We start from the raw sequence: 20,921 nt of genomic DNA, 5'->3' as shown, positions 1-20,921 counted from the left end.
TGACCTGGCGGTAGTCCTTCGCGCTGGGTGGAAGCCCATAAAATTTCTCGTATTAACTCCCGAGGGTCACAAACTTCTCCGTCCTCGCAAATATGGATGCATGAGAAAACAAATTCAGTTAAGACATGTACAAAAGAAACACCTTGAAAGGAATAAAAAATGTGACGAGCTGAGGTCTCAAAAGTAAGGAACTTACGAGGATGGTTGAAGTATCTGTGTTTGCAATTTCGGAACTCATTCGACATAAAGAACAAGTCTTTGTAGTCGTTGGGGTGACTGAGAAGCTCAATGATGGGAGCAGAGTTGGGAAATCTTGTCAGATAGTAGAACCCGTCACCTCGTCCCCTCTGTTCCGGGCTAGCTTTAAGGCTGAAGAAATATAATATATCTGCCGGAGTGGGGACCTCCCACTCATGCTTCGAAAACAAGTATTTCAGCCTCGCCAAAAGCCTATAAGACTTTGGGGGGAGCTGAAATGGAGCCAACTTCACATAGTTCAAGAAGTCACCAAAATATTTGTCCAGGGGAAGAAAGGCCCCCACCTTCAAGTGCTCACCGCTCCAAGCTGCGAAGTCATCTTGGAGAGAAGAGCAACTCCGTTCCCCTTTGAACGCAGGTCGGGCAAGGAGAGTTCCAGTCCTGACCTCTATGTTGTGGCTCAGCATGATCTTGTTCACCCTCCCTTGGGTCATGATCTTGGACACGATGCTTTCAACTTCGAACTAGGTGTTGAGATCAACCACCACCTCTTTATCCACCACCGAACCAAAGTGGTGGATGGGAGACTCAGGGGTGATTTGCTTTCCCTTGTTCTTCTACTGAGTGGACAAACTTGAGGCATTTTTCTTGTTGGCAGTTTTCTTATTAGGAGCCATCAGATCACCTAACGAGTAGAACGACCTAGTTAGTAGGCGACCTAAGAGGGTTAAAAGATTGACGCAGAAGTACAAAAGGGGGAAGGTTTACTTTTGTTATATGAGCTGAGGATAGCCTCAACCCCATCATGTGATGCCACGCGATACCCTAAGTTATGTGTCTCGGTTTCCTAACAGACCCCTGATATTTAGGGATCCATATGTCAGACTGCCAGACCACTACTTTCCTTGGGAGGCGGTTTAGTGCAAAACCACCCAAGAAGCGTGACCCCTAAGCTACCTGGTTTGAACCCTAAAAACCCTTTGTCTCCTTTATCCCGAATGGGTATTCTTTAAATTAATTCACCATAGAAATTACCTAGATTTACCCAGAAATTTCCTAGTTTTATGAATGTCTTATTTCTAAAGATATTTTTGGACTCACCTGTTGAATCTAATTCGAAGCCTGTTCGCTAAAGGCGTTTAGAAATAGCCTAACAGTGACTACAGTGAATATTGTGGATGAACATGGTGAAGAACAAATGTCTAAAATAAAAAAAAATTCTTCAAAAAAAAAAAAAAGATACTTACAGTATGTTTCTTCGACGGTAAGACGTAGACTTTGCAAAGGGAAGTTCTTGGAAAAAATCTGAGTAACTGGGTACAATGAACGAGTTTTGGGGATTTCTGGGAAAGAAGGAAGTTTCGGAAGTGCAGAAGAGGAATTTTTTTAAATGAAAGGTGGTTCTGTCTAAAACTTGGCCATTCCTTTTATACGTAAGTTATGTAAATTAATCTCGGCCATTCATTTAGGTTGGTTCGAGATCAAAGAGCCAAGGTTAAATGGACAAAACAGCGGCAAAAAGGTGACAAGACAATTATTGCAGTCCTTGAAACCCAAACAGACACCAATTGCAATACACCACGTGTCCACTACTCGAGTAGTGGGCAGGCATGGTTTTGTGTAGCAGAAGACTAAAAGCCCCTACTGTGTAGGTCAGAAAATGATGACGTCATACACGATTAGGAGCTTGGGGGCAAATGTTGTACCCTATTTTTAGCTCGAGTCATTCACTTAGTTCGGGTACAGCTGGCAAATAAATATACGGAGAAATAACCAAGGGAATGATATCTGCTTATTATCCACGTAAGCAACTCTAGCTTCACATGGGCACGTGTGGTGTTAGACGTCCTGGGTTTAACCTAAGCTACATACACGAAGGTTGTGAAGTGTGAGCTCATAATATTCAAACGGTGTTCGAAATACGAGCTTGGAGGAGATGTTCAGCTCGTGCTAACTCGAATGTATTGCATACTCAAGGATCCCTGGAGACTCAGAATCCCATTATACGGTTATTTATGACCAGGCTGTCATATTTAATGTCCCATATATTAGGAGAACATTTATTGTATGATCAAATCATATCCCATTATAAATGAGAAATATGTGTATTAAATGTAATAAATATGTGTTTGTGTGATTGACTCACGCGGTTACCCAAACCTGTCCATGGAATTTCTCTATAAATACTGAGAATCTTGAACAGGAAAATGGACCGATTATTCCGTAATACTAAACTCTGCCAAAATATATAGTGAAACAACAATAATATAGACTCGTGGACTAGGTGGATTTTAACCACTGAACCACATAAAAGATTTTTGTTCTTGTGAATTCATTTCATTTTTCATTAGGATTTATAACTAAGCACTAATCTATCTTACTATTTCTTAATACACCGTTGGAGAAAAACCGCGTCAACAAAGTTATATAAGGAGAAGAAGGTGGCATTGAAAAATATTTTGAGCTGTGAGAGGATATCAATTACTACCAATACTTGGACTTCCATTCAAAATTTGAATTACATGGTCATCACTGCTCATTAGATTGATAATGCTTAGGAGTATCAGAAAATAATTATCAATTTTTTCCAAGTGGTAAATCATAAAGAAGAAACCATTGCCAATGAGATCGAGTTATATCTTTTAGAATGGGGCATCTCTAAGTTGTTTACCATTACGGTAGACAATGCTTCCTCTAATGATGTTGCCATTAGATACTTGAGGAAGAAGTTAAAGAAGAAAGAGAAGGGACTAATTTTGGATGGAAAGTTTTTACATATGAGGTGTTGCGCTCATATAGTGAACCGAATTACCACTGAAGGGTTGAAGGAAAAACATGGGTCAATTGCAGCAATTAGAAATGTTGTGAGGTTCATTAAGTCTTCTCCTTCTAAGCTAATTTTTTTTAAGGAGCGTGTGATGGATGAAAGGATTGAATGTATAGGGCTTCTGTGTTTAGATGTCCCAACAAGGTGGAACTCCACATATATAATGCTCAATTGTGCAATGAAATTTTGGAAGGCATTTGACAGGATGCAAACAAATGCTAATTATATGAAATATTTTGACGAGGTTGACAAAGATGGAAAACCAAAGGAGCACCCCCCCCCCCCCCCCAATTATGTTGATTGGGATAATGCTCTAGTGTTTTTGAGGTTTTTGGAGACTTTTTACGAAATAACATTAGAGTTTAGTGGGTCTACTTATGTTACTGCCAATAAGTACTTCATTGAGATCTGCAATATGCAACAAGAGTTGTATGACTTAGCAGTTGACGATGATGAGAATGAGTTATTGAGGACAATGGCAATGAGCATGAAACTAAAGTATGACAAGTATTGGGGAAAGCTTGATAATTGCAATGAGGCACTTCTAATTGCCTTGGTCCTTGACCCAAGATACAAGCTTGAGTATCTCAGTCATTGCTTTAGTGCTACTTATGATGAGATGACGTGCAAAGAGATGGTGAAAAGGGTAGAGAAGACAATACCAGCAATGTTTGATCAGTATAATGAGACAACATCAATTCTTCATCCATCGACATCTATGATGTTAGGATTAATTCCCTAAAAGCATGTAAAGATATTTTATTGGTTTTAAATAAAAGTATAATTTTATTATATTAGAATGTTATAATTATTGTTTGAATTAATTATATAATAATATCAAGAAAATTCCCTATTCATTCATGAGAATATGATCTTGTATTAGTACGAGAGAATTAAGATCATATATAATGAATAAAATAGTCAATAACATATTAAAGTAAGGAATCTTTAATGAATGGTTACTAGTACGATTTACTAAGCATACGAGATGCAAGTAATCTAGATTTGGATTATTAATGTAGATAGAAATCTTAGTAAATGTGTTCTATATAATAGAGATTATATATGAAAAGACCGATGAGAATTAATTATCTTTATAAACTTGTCATTTGACGTAAAGATTTAATTCTTGTCATAATAGATGATCATTTGTAGAACAGTCTAGATCCTGAGTATTCATAAACTCCTGTGTTATGTTTATTGGATCTTTTGATTCACTCGTTAAGGTCTCTTAGAATAATGAGGCTAATGACTTTTGTTTTGGAGATTCAATATCATGGATGGCTGGGAACATGAATTATAATATTAGAATTCATGCTTTCCAAATGGATCGAATATTGCTTCCCTTAAGGGCTGATTCTGGAACTGAATAGTTATTGATCTCAAATCTATAATTATATTATAGATTAATTATTTGCTAGTGAATTAATTGAACTTAAGGATCAAGAAGTAATTAGAAGGGTAAAACAGTAATTTTGACCAGCTCTAGTTGACGAACCAATAATGGAGGACAAAACTACATATATTGATTATATCAATGGACTACTTGAGAAAACTCTGTAAATATAATTTTATAAATACTTAGAGTGCAGTTCCATATATATAGTGGAGTAATCATGGAATTAATAAATAAGATTACTAGATTAAAGAGTTTAATTAATAATCTGGTTTATTGGAACTTCGTATTATAGGTCCATGGTCCCCAGATCACCTCTGTCCTACACTGTCAATGGTAAGGATGTCAAAAGAAAGTTTTGTTAAGAGAAAGGACTGAATTGCAAATGAATTAATTTTCCAGGGCAAGAAAATAATCATTTGATAATTGTGCGTAATTGATTAATTGTGAATTAATTAATTATTTAACTATATAGTTTTTATTTTGAAAAACTATAGGTTAAAATTAATATTAATCTTGTTTAGATTAATATAAAGAGAGAAAATAAACAATATCTTATTTATAATATGATATTTATTTATTTAATTTAAAACTGATATTTTAAGATAAAGTTAATTTTGAATTAACTGATATTTATGTTGGAATAAATATCTTGTCTTAAAAGTTGATTAAATAAACAAATGAGAAAATTAGGGCAACCCTAATAGGTTGGGTGACACACACAGTACAGTGTGTGACGCCTAGCATCATAGATTTTATCCTTGGGATTTGAATTTTGAATTTCAAATAAATTTTTTTAATTAGTTATTTAATTGTTCTTTTTAAATATGATTTAAATAGATAATTAAATGAAAATATCTAATCACTTTTAATTTGAATTATATTTGAATTAAATAAATATTATTTAATTAGATTAAATATCTTTATAAATCTGATATATGTGATATTTAGAAGAATGATGGATGATCAGACTCTCTCTCTAAAGCGATAGTTTTCTCTAAACTTGAAAACTATTCTAAACCTTCTCTCTGTCAAAACTCTCTAGATCTCATGTGTTGAGTACATCTAAGGAGTCACATAAATCAAACTTTTGAATCCTATGTGCCCACACACGTCCTTGTGTGTTTGAGGATTGGTCTGGAAGATCAGGGTGTGAGATCTCAGAACACTGGATAGGAAGATCGTTGATTTATACAAAAAGACTCAAGGACACTTGATAGGCTACAAGAGGTAATCCACGATCTATTTGTATGTGATTTAATATTTATATATGTATATGATCCTGGCTAGTATTAATATTAATTAAAATAGGTCCATATATTATGTGCGTACCTTTGATTTGATCATTTAATACCAACATATGACTTAGTTACAGTCTCAGTCTATTGTTAGTGCTTCATCCACATTCGTCATGCCTATTAGTGGTCGACCTAGTGCCAAGAAGTCATTTAATTTTCATGATGAGTTTGTGGCACGAAGATTGGAGAAGGATGATGGAATGACAAAAAATGAGGTCAATAAATATTTGGAAGAGGAACCTGAGCGACCAAGTGAGAATTTTAATGTTTTGGGATGGCGGGCTAGTAGTGGGTGCAAGTACAAGAGCTTATCACTCATGGCTCGTGATGTGTTAACTATACCAGTTACCACAGTTACTTCTGATGCGACATTTTCTATAGGAGGTCGAATTTTAGATCCTTTTAGAAGCTCACTAAGCCCAAGGATGGTCGAAGCATTAATTTGTCTCAAATATTGGTGGAGCAGATCACATCAACCCATCATTGTTCGAGACTATATGGATGAAGAAGAAGCGCTTCAAACATCAGAGTATCTTGAGTTAGGTAATTTATTACATTTTATTTGGATTTTCATGGTCTAACTTGTAACTTATAACTTATAAATATTTATTTTAAGTATGTGAATGTTTTATAATCTAATATTTATATTTTATATTAATAATATTTGTAGAGATGATCAATCATCCTACAAGTGCTGGGACAGCTTTGTAACGCCTAGTTACTCCAGGACAGTTACTCTAGACTTTAAACAGTGCTTAACTCGCTAAACGAGTCATTTGGTTATAAACGTGCATCTAGGTGTCATTTATAGGCTAAGGTGAAAAATCTCAATCAAAAGGAATGGATGTATTTTATTTAAAACATTAAATTGTACATGGGCCCATAAAAGTGTTTACAAAGTTATTTACAATCCAAAATGGTCATTACAGTATAAAAGTTACAACCCGTCGACCTAAGTGGCAAAAATAGGGTTAATCCCTAGTTCCTCTGAGAAACACCTTGGCCGTGGTGGTCAAGCGGCCGCATATGTATACATCGCCACCTATGCTCTCCACTCAAGGCTGGTTGAGCTTTTCTTTTCCTTTACCTTCACCACATAGCACTCGTGAGCCAAGGCTCGGCAATAAAACTTATTACTGCATGTATGTAATTTCAATAAATGATTCTGGTAGTCATTCAGGGGCTTGCAGCCCTAATCAGATAGTGACTCACACTTTGGGGCTCCACACCCTAATCAGATAGATGATTGTTAGGTCTATCTCTGGGGCTCTGCACCCTAATCCATGTGAAGTTTCAGTCACCTAATCCTTTTGGCCCTGACTCTAAGTAACTAGCCTTTAGACCAGACAAGCGCTTTTAGTTTTCTTCGAACTTGGGGTCGGTCAAGCATTTCATGCTCATGTTGATTAGATATAATCATTTCGGCCTGTGTTAAACACATTAATGTCGTTCTTGACTCTTAATGGGTCGCGGAAGGGGCAGGGCATGACTTGACCTAATGGGTTGCGGCGCGCCCCCAGACAGAGAGCATCTGTCTGGGGTACTAGGGGCGGGCCACGACTTGGCCTAGTGGGTCGTGGTGCACCTGCTTAAAAGAGCCCATGGGAAGCTCTGGAATGTGTTCAAGTCGCGACTTGACCCTGCGAACCCAGCTCCCCTGCACATTTCTTAATTCAAACCAGCCTAAACCTTCATCAATTAAATCCCAAAATCACACCCCAAGCATCAACACAACATAACCACCATTCAAACAACAAAACCCAAGCTTTGAACCATTCAAAACCACACCAAACAACCACTTCAACAATCAAAACTCTCGAACCTTAAACTATCCTTAAAACAGAGCAAAACCAGAAACCATGGTTGTAATCGTACCTTAAACACAGGTTTGTATCCCCCTTCAACAATCAAAACTCTCGAACCTTAAACTATCCTTAAAACAGAGCAAAACCAGAAACCATGGTTGTAATCGTACCTTAAACACAGGTTTGTATCCCCTTCAATGGCTGATCACTAGCCTAAACCCTCAAGCTTTAATTCCCTAGCTTGAATCATTAATCTTGCTTCAAAAATTCAACTCGAGAGAGAAAGATAATCGAGAGAGAGAGGGAGAGAGAGAGAGAGAGTGAAAGAAGAGCTCTGTTTTCAGCTTAAGCCTTAACCTTCTACAACCCTCTAAGTTTAAACATATCCCATGGTCAAAAGACCAAAATGCCCCTAAGCCCATTTAAGTCCTTTACAGCCACCCCTTATCCCGCTCATCATAATTAACGTCCTCAAATTCGCGTCGTTTCCAATATTCTCAAATAATAATTAAATCATAATCCATTACCCGTTCATTCCCGATAATGTACTAAGCATCAACCACCAGACTTACCCCGAGCCTGGAAATTAATCCTGTTATGACCAAACCGCTAACTTGCATTCTAGGATCGTCTCATGTCGAATAGCTCGAACATATCCACATAATAATGTGGTCTCATCCATAAATCATCAACATGCACATAAATATACAGATATGCTCTTAACATATCAAAATTACAAAAATGCCCTTCTAATGAAAATTGGACCCACATGCATGCTATTATCATCATATATTCAACATAATCATGCATTTAATTACATAATTGCATAATAAATCAATTATGGCCCTCCTGGCCTCCTAATCTAGGCATTAAGCCACATTAGGGAATTTGGGACATTACAAGCTTCATCCTCTGTCAATTTCCAGTCTTCAGCCTCATCAACTGCACAACAATCTAGGAATTGAAAGAATTGCTCGTAAGAATTTATTCGCGCCTTATTTTACTTATTGTGTTGTTATTTATTTTCCTTGATTTCTTTTCTTTAATGTTTTTTTATTTGAATTTTAAAAGGAAGGAAGGAGTGGTCGTGGACTTTCTTTGTATTTTGAATTTTCATGGACTTTATTGTGGTTGTAGTTAACTAGTTATGTACTTTAGTGTATGGACTTTATGTTTGTTTATATGGTTGTATTTTGGGACTTTTGACATTTTTTATGTTTGTAATTTGTAATTTGGACATTGTTTGTATTTTAAGTGTTTTTGGACTTTGGACTTTTGACATTATATTTTTTTCAAAATTTTTATCAAAACCCAATTTGTAAAAAAATCAATCAAAAATTAATTTGTAAAAACAAACCTTAAAAATTTAAAAAGTGTAAAAAAATGGTATATTTGAAAAATTGGGCTTTTCGGGCCAAAACCCAATAGGCCCAGCCACAAACTCGAGAAACCGAACAAAAACCTGAAATTTTTGGACCAGATTTGGTACCACTTTTCTCCACCCGCAACCCGCAAAACCCGAACCCGATGCACCCAAAACCCAAAAATTCGACCCGTGTGCACCCCTACCGGTGCTGGCATTTTAGTTGATATATTGTAGTCGTCCCCTAATAATATAATATATCACAAAGGGGATTTTTCTCTTCACTACATCCATAATCTTCGCACTATTAATGAGATTGTATTGTTTATTTTTATGTTTTGTAGCTGGTTTCTTTTCAATTTTTTTTTTTTTAGTAACTAGGTGTTGGTGTTTAATGTTTTCTTAGTACTAATTACTATTTTACTAGGATTTAGTTTTTTAGTTGTTTTTTTAAGGGGAAAGTACTGGTTTTTAGTTTTATTGCATGCTCTTTAATTATGTTTAGCAGTGTTAGTTACTGATAGTAATGTTTTAATTTTTGAATGGTTACTAATTCTGCTATTTTTGTTTTCCTTCTAATAGCTACTTTTCAATTATCAAGTAATTCATTATTACTGAGTAATCATTCTGATTTACACCCAATTACAATTAGAGGGTGTTTTTCTTAGTGCACCCATAGATTTTCTAAGTTCTAATTCACCCCTTTTTGTTATATTTAGTCATTTCAGTAACTAGTTACTAATGTTTTCAATTCCCAAATGGTTCATGTTACCAATCCTAGTAGTTTTTTTTGTTGGTTATGGTAATGAGTAGCTGAAAAATCTATTGCACCAATTTGAGGGGAGTGTTGAAGATTAAAAACTTCAAATAATCCATCAATGTTGGCCACCAACTAATCACCATTGGTTTGGTAGTCAACTAACCCATTAACCATGCTTGACCAATCTTTAATGTGTTTGAAGTTTGATTTGCATTATAAATGTGCAAATAACCAAAATAATAACAATGTAACCCATTGACAAAATTCTCTATGTTTTTACATTTTTATATCTTTTGTATTGTTTCATTCAGCATGTATAGCCAAACCTTATGGTTGTTAAGAAAATAAATACCCAGAAGCAAAGTACATGACCAATTATAGACAGACAATTTTCTTTTCATTGAAGATATCAGAAGAGACCTTCAGTTCATGTAGATAGATTCTAAAATACCATAGGTTAATATTGCCTCTGATCATGTAAATTTTGAAGAGCATTGCAATCTTTTCTGTACAATGAACTGTATTGATTTTACAAATACCCTTGCAGATTTCATGGAAAAATATCAGAATTTCGCTTTAAATAGTGTATTTCACAACAGTTGAAAAAGTGGCATTATCGTAAGCCTCTTTTAATCTCTTTTATATCTTCACTGTTTGAACAAACCAGTATGGAAATTAAGCATGGATATGTTATTTACAGTTGCAGACTTGAAATTAAGAGGTATATTCCACCGCCTTGATCGAGCACCAGACCATCTCATATTAACATTTTCAACCTCTAATCCATTTATGTGTTCCATCAACAACCCAGCTGAGCTGTGATGTACTAGTCCTTGGCATCCTGGTCTGTAGTCTACCAGTCCACCATCATATTTTGTCCATCTTTCATAAGTTACATTCATGTTTATGAATCTCAGATTACTTAGTGCTCCACCTTCAGAGCCTGATAAAAAGATGCCATTTTCAGAATTCACAGTGATGTTGACAAAGTTTATGTTAGAGATTGAGCCCTCCTTTGAGTTTGGGTGCCTTGGGCAAGTAGTCACATAAATAGGCTCTGCTCTTCCCCACCATGATGGATCGTAGTATCTTGTGTTGATGTTAATGTTTGAGAAGGTTACATCACTTACATTTCCTGCAAAAGGTGAATGAATCAGTGGACATTGAGAAAATAAAATGACAAAGTTTCAACCACACGGGTCAGAAGATTGCAGGTTAAATCAGGCTGTAGAGAAACAAGTATTGTATTAGACATGGAACATAAGATTTTCTTTTAGTTACTATATTATTATATGAGCCCTAAGGCTTATTTCTTGCCTTTCAATATCTTCAGATCATTAAGCATAATGACTTAGCATTATGAACCAATAAAACCTCAGTAACCAATATGTATCCCTTGAATTGAACTTAGAGTTTTCCAAACTCAAAATATTGGTTCTGTACAATCGAAACTCGTCACATAATAGCAGTACAATAATGAATGTTTACATGCCCCACTGGAAGTATAAAGTTCTTCAAGTATTTATATTTAAAATTCTGTTGCGCTTGATGATTTAATCTGTCCTACAAACAAAAGCAAATAAAACATGGGAGCAGTGGGGCATGCAAGTACTACAACTAAGAGTGAAGAAAATAAATGTTTGAGAAAAATGCTTAGGAGGCACCAGTCAGATCACTCAAAGTACTTTTAATGTGAATGCATAATAGGAAACTAGTGCAGTGGTTGTAACAGTGCTGCTCTATTTGGGTATGCATAAACTTTTGGGTTAAGTTTCATCTCAACTTAGAAAAAATTACTGTTCTTTCTGTACAAAGAAAATTCATTCAAAATAGAAAGCTGGGCATATTTTACCTCCATCACGTATCTGAAGTCCCAGTCCTCTGTGAGAATCTACAATAGTAATATTGTCAAACACCAGACCCTTAAAATCAAACCAACTAGCACTACCCAATTTGATGGCTGAAGACTTGCTCCTAATCCAACAGTCTGTTGCAGTTAAATTATAAAGAGGGCCAGTAGATGTCTTGGGACAGATAGCATCATCTCCTGTATCGATGTGGCATCTTGTAATAATTGTATTATTTGAATCCTCAATGTCAATACCATCATTATTTGGTGTGTTAAAATCTCCATAGATTGAAACATCATTAATGGATATGTTTTCACACCGTACTATGTGCAAACTGCGATTATGCAATAACTTCATCAGGTAAATGGCCAGAATCAAACATCAAAAGATCACTTAAAAGTTAAAGCCACATGTGACTATCCAGTTTAAACAATATCAGCGAATATGAATGATCAGGTACAACAATCAAGTCAATATCAGTAAACAAATGTCAGTTTTAATTGTTGAATCAAATACAATCTTCAATCATTGCTCATAAGATTCTTGTGAAAATGATAAATTATTTGAAGACATTATTAAGTTTTTGACCAACAGTTTACCAAATCTGCACACAAAAGAATGTGGCATGATTCTAAATCACATATTATCTCAAAGTTAGACCGTACAACTCATCCCATAAGAAGATAGAAATGCCAAGGAAACGGAATATGGTGCAGTTGTATTATTTAACCCGGTGTTAAAAGTGTTAACATGATTTCAACCAAGAACAATGATAAAATCATTCATCACTTTAGAAAAAAGAATGATAAAAGTTTGAAAAGGAAAGAAAACAGAAGGGCAGCGTGAATAAAGTGACAGACAAGGATGGCCATCCTCATGTCACTAATTTTGTTCTCTTGGAATCTTCATCTCACAAGTTGGCTATGTCAATTTGCCACTTCTAAAGAATTAGCTACACACAAAAATCGAACCAGTGATTCCTTTTATGGACCCCATATGTTTTCAGGTGCTGTTATATCTCTCTGTGTGGATAAAGATTGAAAGGGCCTCAGTAAGTAATTCCCAACTCACAAACTTGTACACCAAAAAACAATTGAAAGAAACCCGATCTCAATAGAGGCCTAGCAATCAATGTTGAAAGGATAACTACGAAATAGGCCCTACAAGCACGTGCCAAGCCAAGCAGCTTGAGCACAATGTTTAACAGCTATATCCATTCTCCGAAAGCATTTTAAGTTAATAGTTCATATGATTATGTAGACATCAAATAAGTTTAAGGAAGCTGTTTTGTATTGATGCACACTGATTAACAATGCTGTTAAGGGACAAACATCTAGGATATTTTATATCATCTTATGGGGGGTCCTTGCTGATGTGTAGGTATATCATATTAATAGCTACAACTTAGCTTGGGCTTTTGAAAGGAAATAATATATTAACTAAAAATAAAATGAATGTAACATCATAAACACATGTCATGTGGGGGCTTCAATTTTTTTTTTCTTAGTTCCTGGACCAATAACACAAGCAACTATTATTTGACAACCCCAATTGGCCAATTGTCCTAGAATATTGACAAACATGGTTGTTCAAAAAAAAATAATAAAGAAAAAAAGAAGAAGAAAAATGATGATGATGAAGAATTATCATGTTGCACATGGAAGCGAAAGCTTATCAGTTTTAGTCGAGAGCCCTAAAATCGCCTCGAAGCTGTGAAGGTCCCAGGAGGCTAGGACCACTAAAAACTTAATGAAAGAAAAGCAGAGAAGACAGCTTGGGCAGTATTACAGGGAAGTTGACATAAACATCCCAAGCCTTTACAATGTTTCAATGGAATATTGTATATTCCCAGTAACTACAAACAAAACCCTATAATTTATTGTTATAGCAGTTTTGCTATTCCAAACAAAATTTTATGGTTTTTTTATGGACATTAATTTAATACCCTTAATTTTTTTCACTATTTAATAATTTATTATTGTTATTAAGCCCTTAAATTTTTTTAAAAATAATAGCAATTAAATTTTTATTGCTAATTTTTTAACAAAATTCTCAACTTTTCAAGAGCAAAATTGAGATTTTCTTATCCCAAATTTTTAGATAAATTATGGTGTATAAATAAAAATTATTTAAAATTGTTTTTTATAGATATTTTGGGTGTTTGAAAAGTATTTTCTTTTGTCAAGTATATAATTAGTTTGTTCTCAAAATTATTCTATATTTTACGGTAATACTCATTAATAAATTAAACCCATATAAAGATACAATAACAATAATATAAGAAAATTAATATATTAATTTGAGGAAATACAAAAACTATTTTTAAAGGTGATTGATGAATTGAATACTTTTATGAATACCTAATAAATTAATGAATATAACTAGACACTAAACTTTTGTAATTTTAATCATCGCTCTGTTAAAAAAATTCTAACAACAAATAATTATTTGTTACTCTATTTTAATTTAAAAGAAAAAGGGTTAAAAAAATAAACAACTGATCTGGCAAATATCCAAAAACTTATCATGTTAAAAACAAAACTAATGAAGTTATACTTACCACCAGTAAGCGGGCTTGTTTAGGATAACGTTCGAAACGACAACGTTTTTGCAACCAATGAATCCAACCAGCCGGGGCCTACACTCGTCCCCGGAGCAGGCCCCGGTGCGATTCCAGCTCACCATCACATTCTTCCTCACATCGAACCTCTCCACAAACGCCATGCTCTGCCCGTCGATCACTCCGCCGCCGGTGATCCCCACATCGGTGGCATTCTCCGCCAGCACCACGTACCACTTCGATTGCTCCCTAGGGTAGTCCTTGATCCTAGTGCCGCCGAGTATAGTCGCGCCCACTCCAACTTCCAATACGACGCCGGATTTGAGGCGGAGCGTGGCCGTGAGGTAAGTACCCGGAGGGAAAACGACGCGGCATCTTCCGCACCCAGAGCAAGCGTCGATGGCGGATTGGATTGCGGCGGTGTCGTAGCGAAGGCCTTCGCCGGTGGCGCCGAAGTCGGTGACGGAAATTGTTTGTGGTGACTTGTGGTGATTGGATTGGGTGGGGACGAGTAGGAACAGGAAAAGGATTATAATTGCTGGATAAAGATTGGCCATTGTTTGAAGGTGAGTCCTCTGCTTCTTTGTTCTGATATAATGATATGGATAGATACAGTAGTTTGACTATGTTTGGAGTTGAAACTTAAAACCACATACTACTCCAAAAATAGTGAGAGAAGACAGTAAATTTAATAATTTCATAATTATTTTTTTATTTTATTTTACTATAATTAAAATAAATTTGTAGTTACTAACTGTTTTAATACTTTATCAATTCCTTTGTTAGTTTAAACTTACCTTAAATTTGAGGTAAGTATTATTATATTAAGACTGTTAACTGTTTTAGTTAACAACTTATGTTGTCGTATGCCTAATTTAAAATATGGATACAAAATTCACATATCATTACATTAAGAAAATGTGGGTAACTAAAACAGAAGTCACAATTGGAGTGTTGAAACATTCAAGCATTGATTATTGATTACATCCATTTCTTATACCTGGTAGTTTACTTGAAATTCGGGAATTTTATATTTGATTGAGTTGTACAAAATCTTGAAAAATAATAATTTTAATGATTTCCCAAGATTGAATTTTGCTATAATGAAAGGATTTGAGAACAATAATGAAGGTGGGTGGGTGGGTCAAAGATGAACTTGATGAGGTCAAAAGAGTAATTAAAACATTGATAATGTTGCCAAGTGTTTCCTTGCCAAGTATGTAACGTAAAGCTCCAAGGGAGAGGTGTGTTGATGAACTTTGGGGGCATTGATCTTATGATAACTAAAAGGGAATAAATAAACAATGGAGAAGAAGCACATTGTAAAGAAATACTCAGATAAGATCTCAACACAACAGGAGTTTGGAGAAAAGGAAAACTTCAATAATAGTTCATTCAATGATTTTACAGTAAGAATCAATCAATCATCTCACAAAATAAGTATCTAGATTGAGTGATCCTAAAGAGTTAGTACGTATATATACTTATTAAGTAGTGATAATAATAATAATAATGATATAAGAATTGGCATATACCAAATTTCTTTTCCCTCTAGGTGAAGGAACTTAGCTGACTCGAACAAATAGAGCTAGCTCATGGCAAACCCGCCATGAAATTTTGAGGCATAATCTCACTTCTACCTCATGCTAAATGCTAATGCTATATCTGATATATACACTATTAGCTACTACTAGAAGAACTCTCTACTATGCTCTTTCACAGCTCCATCTTCAATTGGCTCGAGTGCAGTGACGCTGTCAACAAACAAGAAGCAAGAAATTGTGTTAATTTCATTGTTTTCTTATAAGAAATGGCAAACTACATATATTGTTTCTTGCATAAGAACAGTGTCTAACAAAGTAGTGTCTGTCAATAAAATCCTTTTCATGTGGTTTCAAAGTAGTGTCTAACAAAGCAAAAACATTAACTGGTTGGTAAATTAAGACAAATTGTTAAGTTTACTAGTATTCTATGATGTTAATTTAGAGAGGTAATATGTTGTAAGTAACCTGAATTTGCTGAAGAGTCGTAAGTCAAAAGTGAGTTCTCTGGCGTGACGAAAGTATGACTATCTTCCTCTCTCCCCCAAAGTGGCTGCTGAAGGGCATCTAAGTGCCATTGCTGTTGATACTGCTGTCTGTTTCCATTGAGAGGGAACTCTGGCCACATCAGAGGCGAAACCATATTGGGCAAATTACCTTCCATTACAGATCCATTCTGCAAGTTCTGGAGAATAACGAATATATCAGTGACATACAATCATAGCAACCCTATGCAATTGAGAACAAAATTTGACATATGTGACAGCTCAGTCTTCATATCCCAACTAGAAAACATAGCTACGCCACAAGTATATATGAAAGAATCAACTTGACAAAGGAGTTGGGACTTGGGGTAAAGAACAAAGCTACCCTTTTATAGTGTAGCCTATTATACTAGATTTGAATCCATCCTCTTTTCCCCTAAAAAGGAAATCAGAACATTCTAGCTTGTACACAAGTAAAGATCTCGTCCAAGGAACCTACAACTTCAAAAGTCCTAAGGGAGTTGTGCTGACTGTCTTCTCATATTAAGAGTGGCATGCTGTCATTTATATTGTGATCGTAACTAAAACCATACGTGAGGAATATTAGAATCCAAAAGGTTCAATTTTGCAATTTACCAAATAAAATTGTAAGTTGGTAATCTTCCTTGATTGTTAAATATACAAGTATATGCAATACGTGTTTAATCCTGACTACACGTATATGCACACAAGAGATATATTGTCTAATACAACAATACCAGACTCGGCAGATCTACAGTTCCTGATTTTACTGCATGTATGATAAATGATGAAGAAAATAAAGTGCACTGTGAAAACTTACAGCAGTAGCCAGTATACTGTCAAGGTTGAAATCAATTCTCGGGTTAACTGCCGCGAGTCTCATTGATAAGAACTGAAGTGGAAAAAAGCAAAGATCAAGAACAAGGAAATAAAAGAGAAATAATATATAACTACTGAGCATGTGAACTAGAGACCATTGCTATAGAAGCTTAACAGGCTTTTGGAACCTCGTGATGAAAACATGTTTTGGCGTTTAAAATCAGAATGCTATCAAACAGGTTCAAAAACTAAAGTAGGCAATTCATTTTGGAATGGAATGACAGCATTTTACTCATAGGAGATGCATTATCTAGTCGTAATATTCAAGAAAGATAAATTTCAATTTCTAATAGTATATATTTCTTTATGGCATGAAAGACCAACAATCACTGTGAGAATATTACTTTTATGATGTTGTTTTGTTTGACAAGACAAATACATGCAAGGATAAGAATTAAGCAAGTCTGACCTCTACTTGACGTTGTAGGGATTGTACATGGTTGATGATTTCATCCAGAACTAATGCTGTTCCCGAAATCTGCAAAACGAAAATCAACTTAAATCTTAGAACCCACAAAGTGGTTTAAACAAGTTTAAGTTTTTACATAAATTTCCAAGGTGCATATGCTTATACAACAGTTAACACCTAACTAGAGAGTTGCTTGCTTAACTCCTCAATCCACCAGATGGATCATTAAGTAGTTAGTACAAGCTTCTCTCATCCCCCTATGATAAAAATATGTCAGGTCCTCATTTGTTATTTTGGCTTTACTAGCCTTTTTAGGTGTAGGTGAACAACATAGCAAGGCATAATCAGTACTTGGAAAATAATCTCGACTAAAATTACATACATAAGATTTCAAAATACAACACTAGGTGAATCAAAAGTCTTTTAGCTTTAGTCACTTGAATCTTGAGTGTAAGAAAGGTCATCCACCTAATTCCACCCCACTTACCACTCTGACTAGCTATATGTGTGATATATGTGAATTGAATCTCCTGATGACTTGTGTTACTACAATTATTGGAAACGTTAATGGATTTTATCATGGTGGGGCATAGTCACAAGTGATGGTACGGAAGAACTAGATCCAGACTCCAGTTCAAACAATGAAACCAAAGGAGTAAATTGGTGCCCCAGTGTTGACCTTTAACCCCTCAAGAAAATCCCAAAGTACATTATATTGAACGTACGGTCCCAGCTTGCTGTCATCAACCAGCTCAATAGACCAACAGAATGCAAATTACTGTGTAAGACAGTGAAATTGCAAATAAGTGCTGAGAGAGCAATTAATACTAATATATTTAAAACCATTCAAAAACTTCACCCCTACTTCTGAAACTTCAGAAAATCATTATTGGTGGTCCCAAAACAAAATATTTATTGGCTGATTCTGTTTAATAGCATCTTGTCCTGGTCAATTTGGGGGTCATCTCATTTAGTATACCAAGACCAAAAGTTACACACAATCCTTTCCATTTATCAGCTAAGGCTACACATACATGTAGCTCATATTAAAAATAAATAATAAAAAGAACAGAGTAAAATAAATTGGCTAACAGGACTATCACGTCAGGTCCCCACAGCAAGTTAGGTCATGGCGTTTGGTTGGCATTTGTTAAAAGAGGTTTTCTTTCTCCATCCTTGTCCGTCATCCAACCAAGGATGGATACCAGACTTATAATAATAGTAATGCATCACCATCAAACATGTTTGGTCTCATCGCCCATTACATCTGTCTCCCCCAAGGGTAAAATAGTCATTCCAAATCAAGTTTAGTACAAGTTTAGCCAAAGTCTTTTTCTTTCCCCCAATTTCTGTTTTTGTTATAATAGGTATCACAATCTCTAAAACCGATATTTATGTCACAATGAAGAAGAACAACCAAAAATAAGTAATTAAATGAGAGATCAATAATTTTAAAATGCCTATTCTAACCTCAAAAGGGACATTTCACCGAACCCCAACCCCCAATGTTCCCCAAAAAAAAATCCCAGAAAACGAAAAGAGATGAACTGCAGTAAAAACTGATCCTGCTACTGGGAGCCACTCGTCAAGCACTTTTCTTGGTACAAAAGCAAGCAAGCACTAATTATCATAAAAGAAAAATAAAATAGGGACCCAAAAGAATAATAATCATATTTTTTATTTTTTTATTTTTTAAAAAAAAAAGGCAAGAGGGAAGAAGTGCTTTTGAGAAAAGGTTCTAATGACAAAACCGTTATTAAAAGGCACATAATCTTAAAACACATAATTAGCCTTTTTCAAATCATATTGAGAGAGATGTTTATGAATATAATATATCAACCAAATCACAATCAACTTTTTTGATAATTATAAGAATATGACTAATTAAAACCTTAAAACAAAATACCAACCTTGCTGCATCCAGGAACCAGCTCCTGTAGTAACTTCATCCGAGCATTAATCTTTTCTCTCCTAGCCTGTAATGATACCATAAAAGGAAAGCTTTTATCAGTCATTAATCAAAATTAGTCACTAATTAAAATGGGCTTAAGTTTAATAAGAGATTACTCGCTCTGCTAAGCTATGGCTATCAGTAGCTTGACCACGACGGGCTCGAACATGAACGTAAGGAAGCTTCTCGGCGTCTTCTTTGCTTTCATTCTTGCTTTTCTTCGAAGAAACCTTCGCCTGAATTTTCAGAGACCAAAAAACAATAAAAAATCACTTCAATTGACTTTCCAAGACCCATAATTTTGCCTCGAAAGGGGAACCCTAGAAAACCCTAATTTTTGTCTGACCTTCTTTTCTCGCTCCTTCCTCTTCATTAAGGGCTTCTGATCCGAAACCAACGGCTGCGATGAGTTCGGGTTCGAATCTGTCTCTGTAGGCTCGTTCTTTACCTTCTCCAAATTAGCGCTCGAGTTCGAAGGAACCGAGCTCGTCGTCTCCGGGGAGTGTTCGCCGGCGAAGACAGAAAACTTGGAGGCGCGTTCAATCAACGCGGGGTCAGAAAGAAATGTCAGATTGGAACCGAACGGTTGTTGCGGGAAGGGTTTGGGGTGCGGATCGACGGCCACTTTAGCTCCGTCGGATTCCGGCACATGGTGAAGAAGCTCCATGGCTTGGGTCGCCGGTAGTTCCAAAAGCGCCGTGAAGGAACTCGCGTTCTCCGGCGATACGGTGATCAGTCTCTGTATTTCTTCCCCGAATTGGACCGAATCAAACCCGGATTCCCCAATTTGGAGCCCGACTCCAATTGACCCGGATTCGGTTAAGGTCAAGGCAGATAAATTCTCCATAAATGTAACCAATCGAAACCCAATTGAAAATTCAGCTGAACTCAATCGAATTCAGCTTCAAAACCGCTCCCTCTCAAGCAAATTTGAGTCCAAAACAAACCCTACTACGTTGTGGAATTGGACACTAATCAAAGAGAGGTAAGTATATAAATGTATATGTGTGGAGGAATGTATATATGGAATGAAGAATAGTGGTGGTTAAATTGGCGGTGTAAGTGTTCGTATCTGGGTTTTGCTCAGAGAGAGATTACTTCTCAGCCATTTGAAGTCTATCGAAAGCAACGTTGCTTTGAGTGGCCACTGCCATTGTTCAATTATACCACTTTTTTCCTCTTTGTATTTTTATATCTACAGTTAGTTGAGTTCTTTTTTTTAATAAAAATAATAAAATCGTTTTTTCTTTTAAATAATTTTTTTTGGGGGAGGGACCACTCCCACATTACATTATTATTTTTATCTTCATTTTCTGCTGTAGAACTTTTTATTATTATTATTATTAAAAAAGAACTTATGTTCTTGAAAAAGTAATAAAGTAATTTTGTCAAATTAAAACAAATTTTAATAAAGTAATTTGCAATTGCATGCAATAATGTGATGCTTTGTATATTATTTGTATTTTTATTTTTATTAAAAAGGCTTTCCTTTTAAGAAGTCGCTGTAGAGGAGTCTATATAACTACATTGATACTTAGTTGACGAGGGTTGATATAGGTTTGATAAGTGACTTTTCTA

The 20,921-nt window shown here is 35.5% G+C and overlaps 2 protein-coding genes across 2 annotated transcripts; both read right to left on the bottom strand.

Annotated features, from left to right (window-relative positions):
• Positions 1–10,117: 10,117 nt before the first annotated feature.
• Positions 10,118–14,856, bottom strand: LOC133831373 (exopolygalacturonase). The gene is made up of 3 exons (XM_062261639.1): positions 14,058–14,856; positions 11,500–11,831; positions 10,118–10,782 (listed from the first exon to the last, which is right to left on the bottom strand). The coding sequence occupies exons 1-3, from the start codon at positions 14,612–14,614 to the stop codon at positions 10,295–10,297; spliced, it is 1,377 nt and encodes a 458-aa protein (XP_062117623.1). The 5' UTR covers positions 14,615–14,856; the 3' UTR covers positions 10,118–10,294.
• Positions 14,857–15,418: 562 nt separating this feature from the next.
• Positions 15,419–20,515, bottom strand: LOC133831372 (transcription factor bHLH48-like). Its single transcript, XM_062261638.1, has 7 exons — positions 19,690–20,515; positions 19,460–19,579; positions 19,303–19,368; positions 17,393–17,461; positions 16,925–16,996; positions 16,067–16,283; positions 15,419–15,811 (listed from the first exon to the last, which is right to left on the bottom strand). Exons 1-7 carry the CDS (start codon positions 20,188–20,190, stop codon positions 15,774–15,776), a joined length of 1,083 nt encoding a protein of 360 aa, XP_062117622.1. The 5' UTR covers positions 20,191–20,515; the 3' UTR covers positions 15,419–15,773.
• Positions 20,516–20,921: the final 406 nt, after the last annotated feature.

The sequence above is a fragment of the Humulus lupulus genome, chromosome 4, assembly GCF_963169125.1.
Source record: "Humulus lupulus chromosome 4, drHumLupu1.1, whole genome shotgun sequence".
Lineage (NCBI taxonomy): Eukaryota > Viridiplantae > Streptophyta > Magnoliopsida > Rosales > Cannabaceae > Humulus > Humulus lupulus.
Note: the sequence above shows the minus strand (reverse complement) of the source record. Positions and strands in the feature narration are given on the sequence as shown.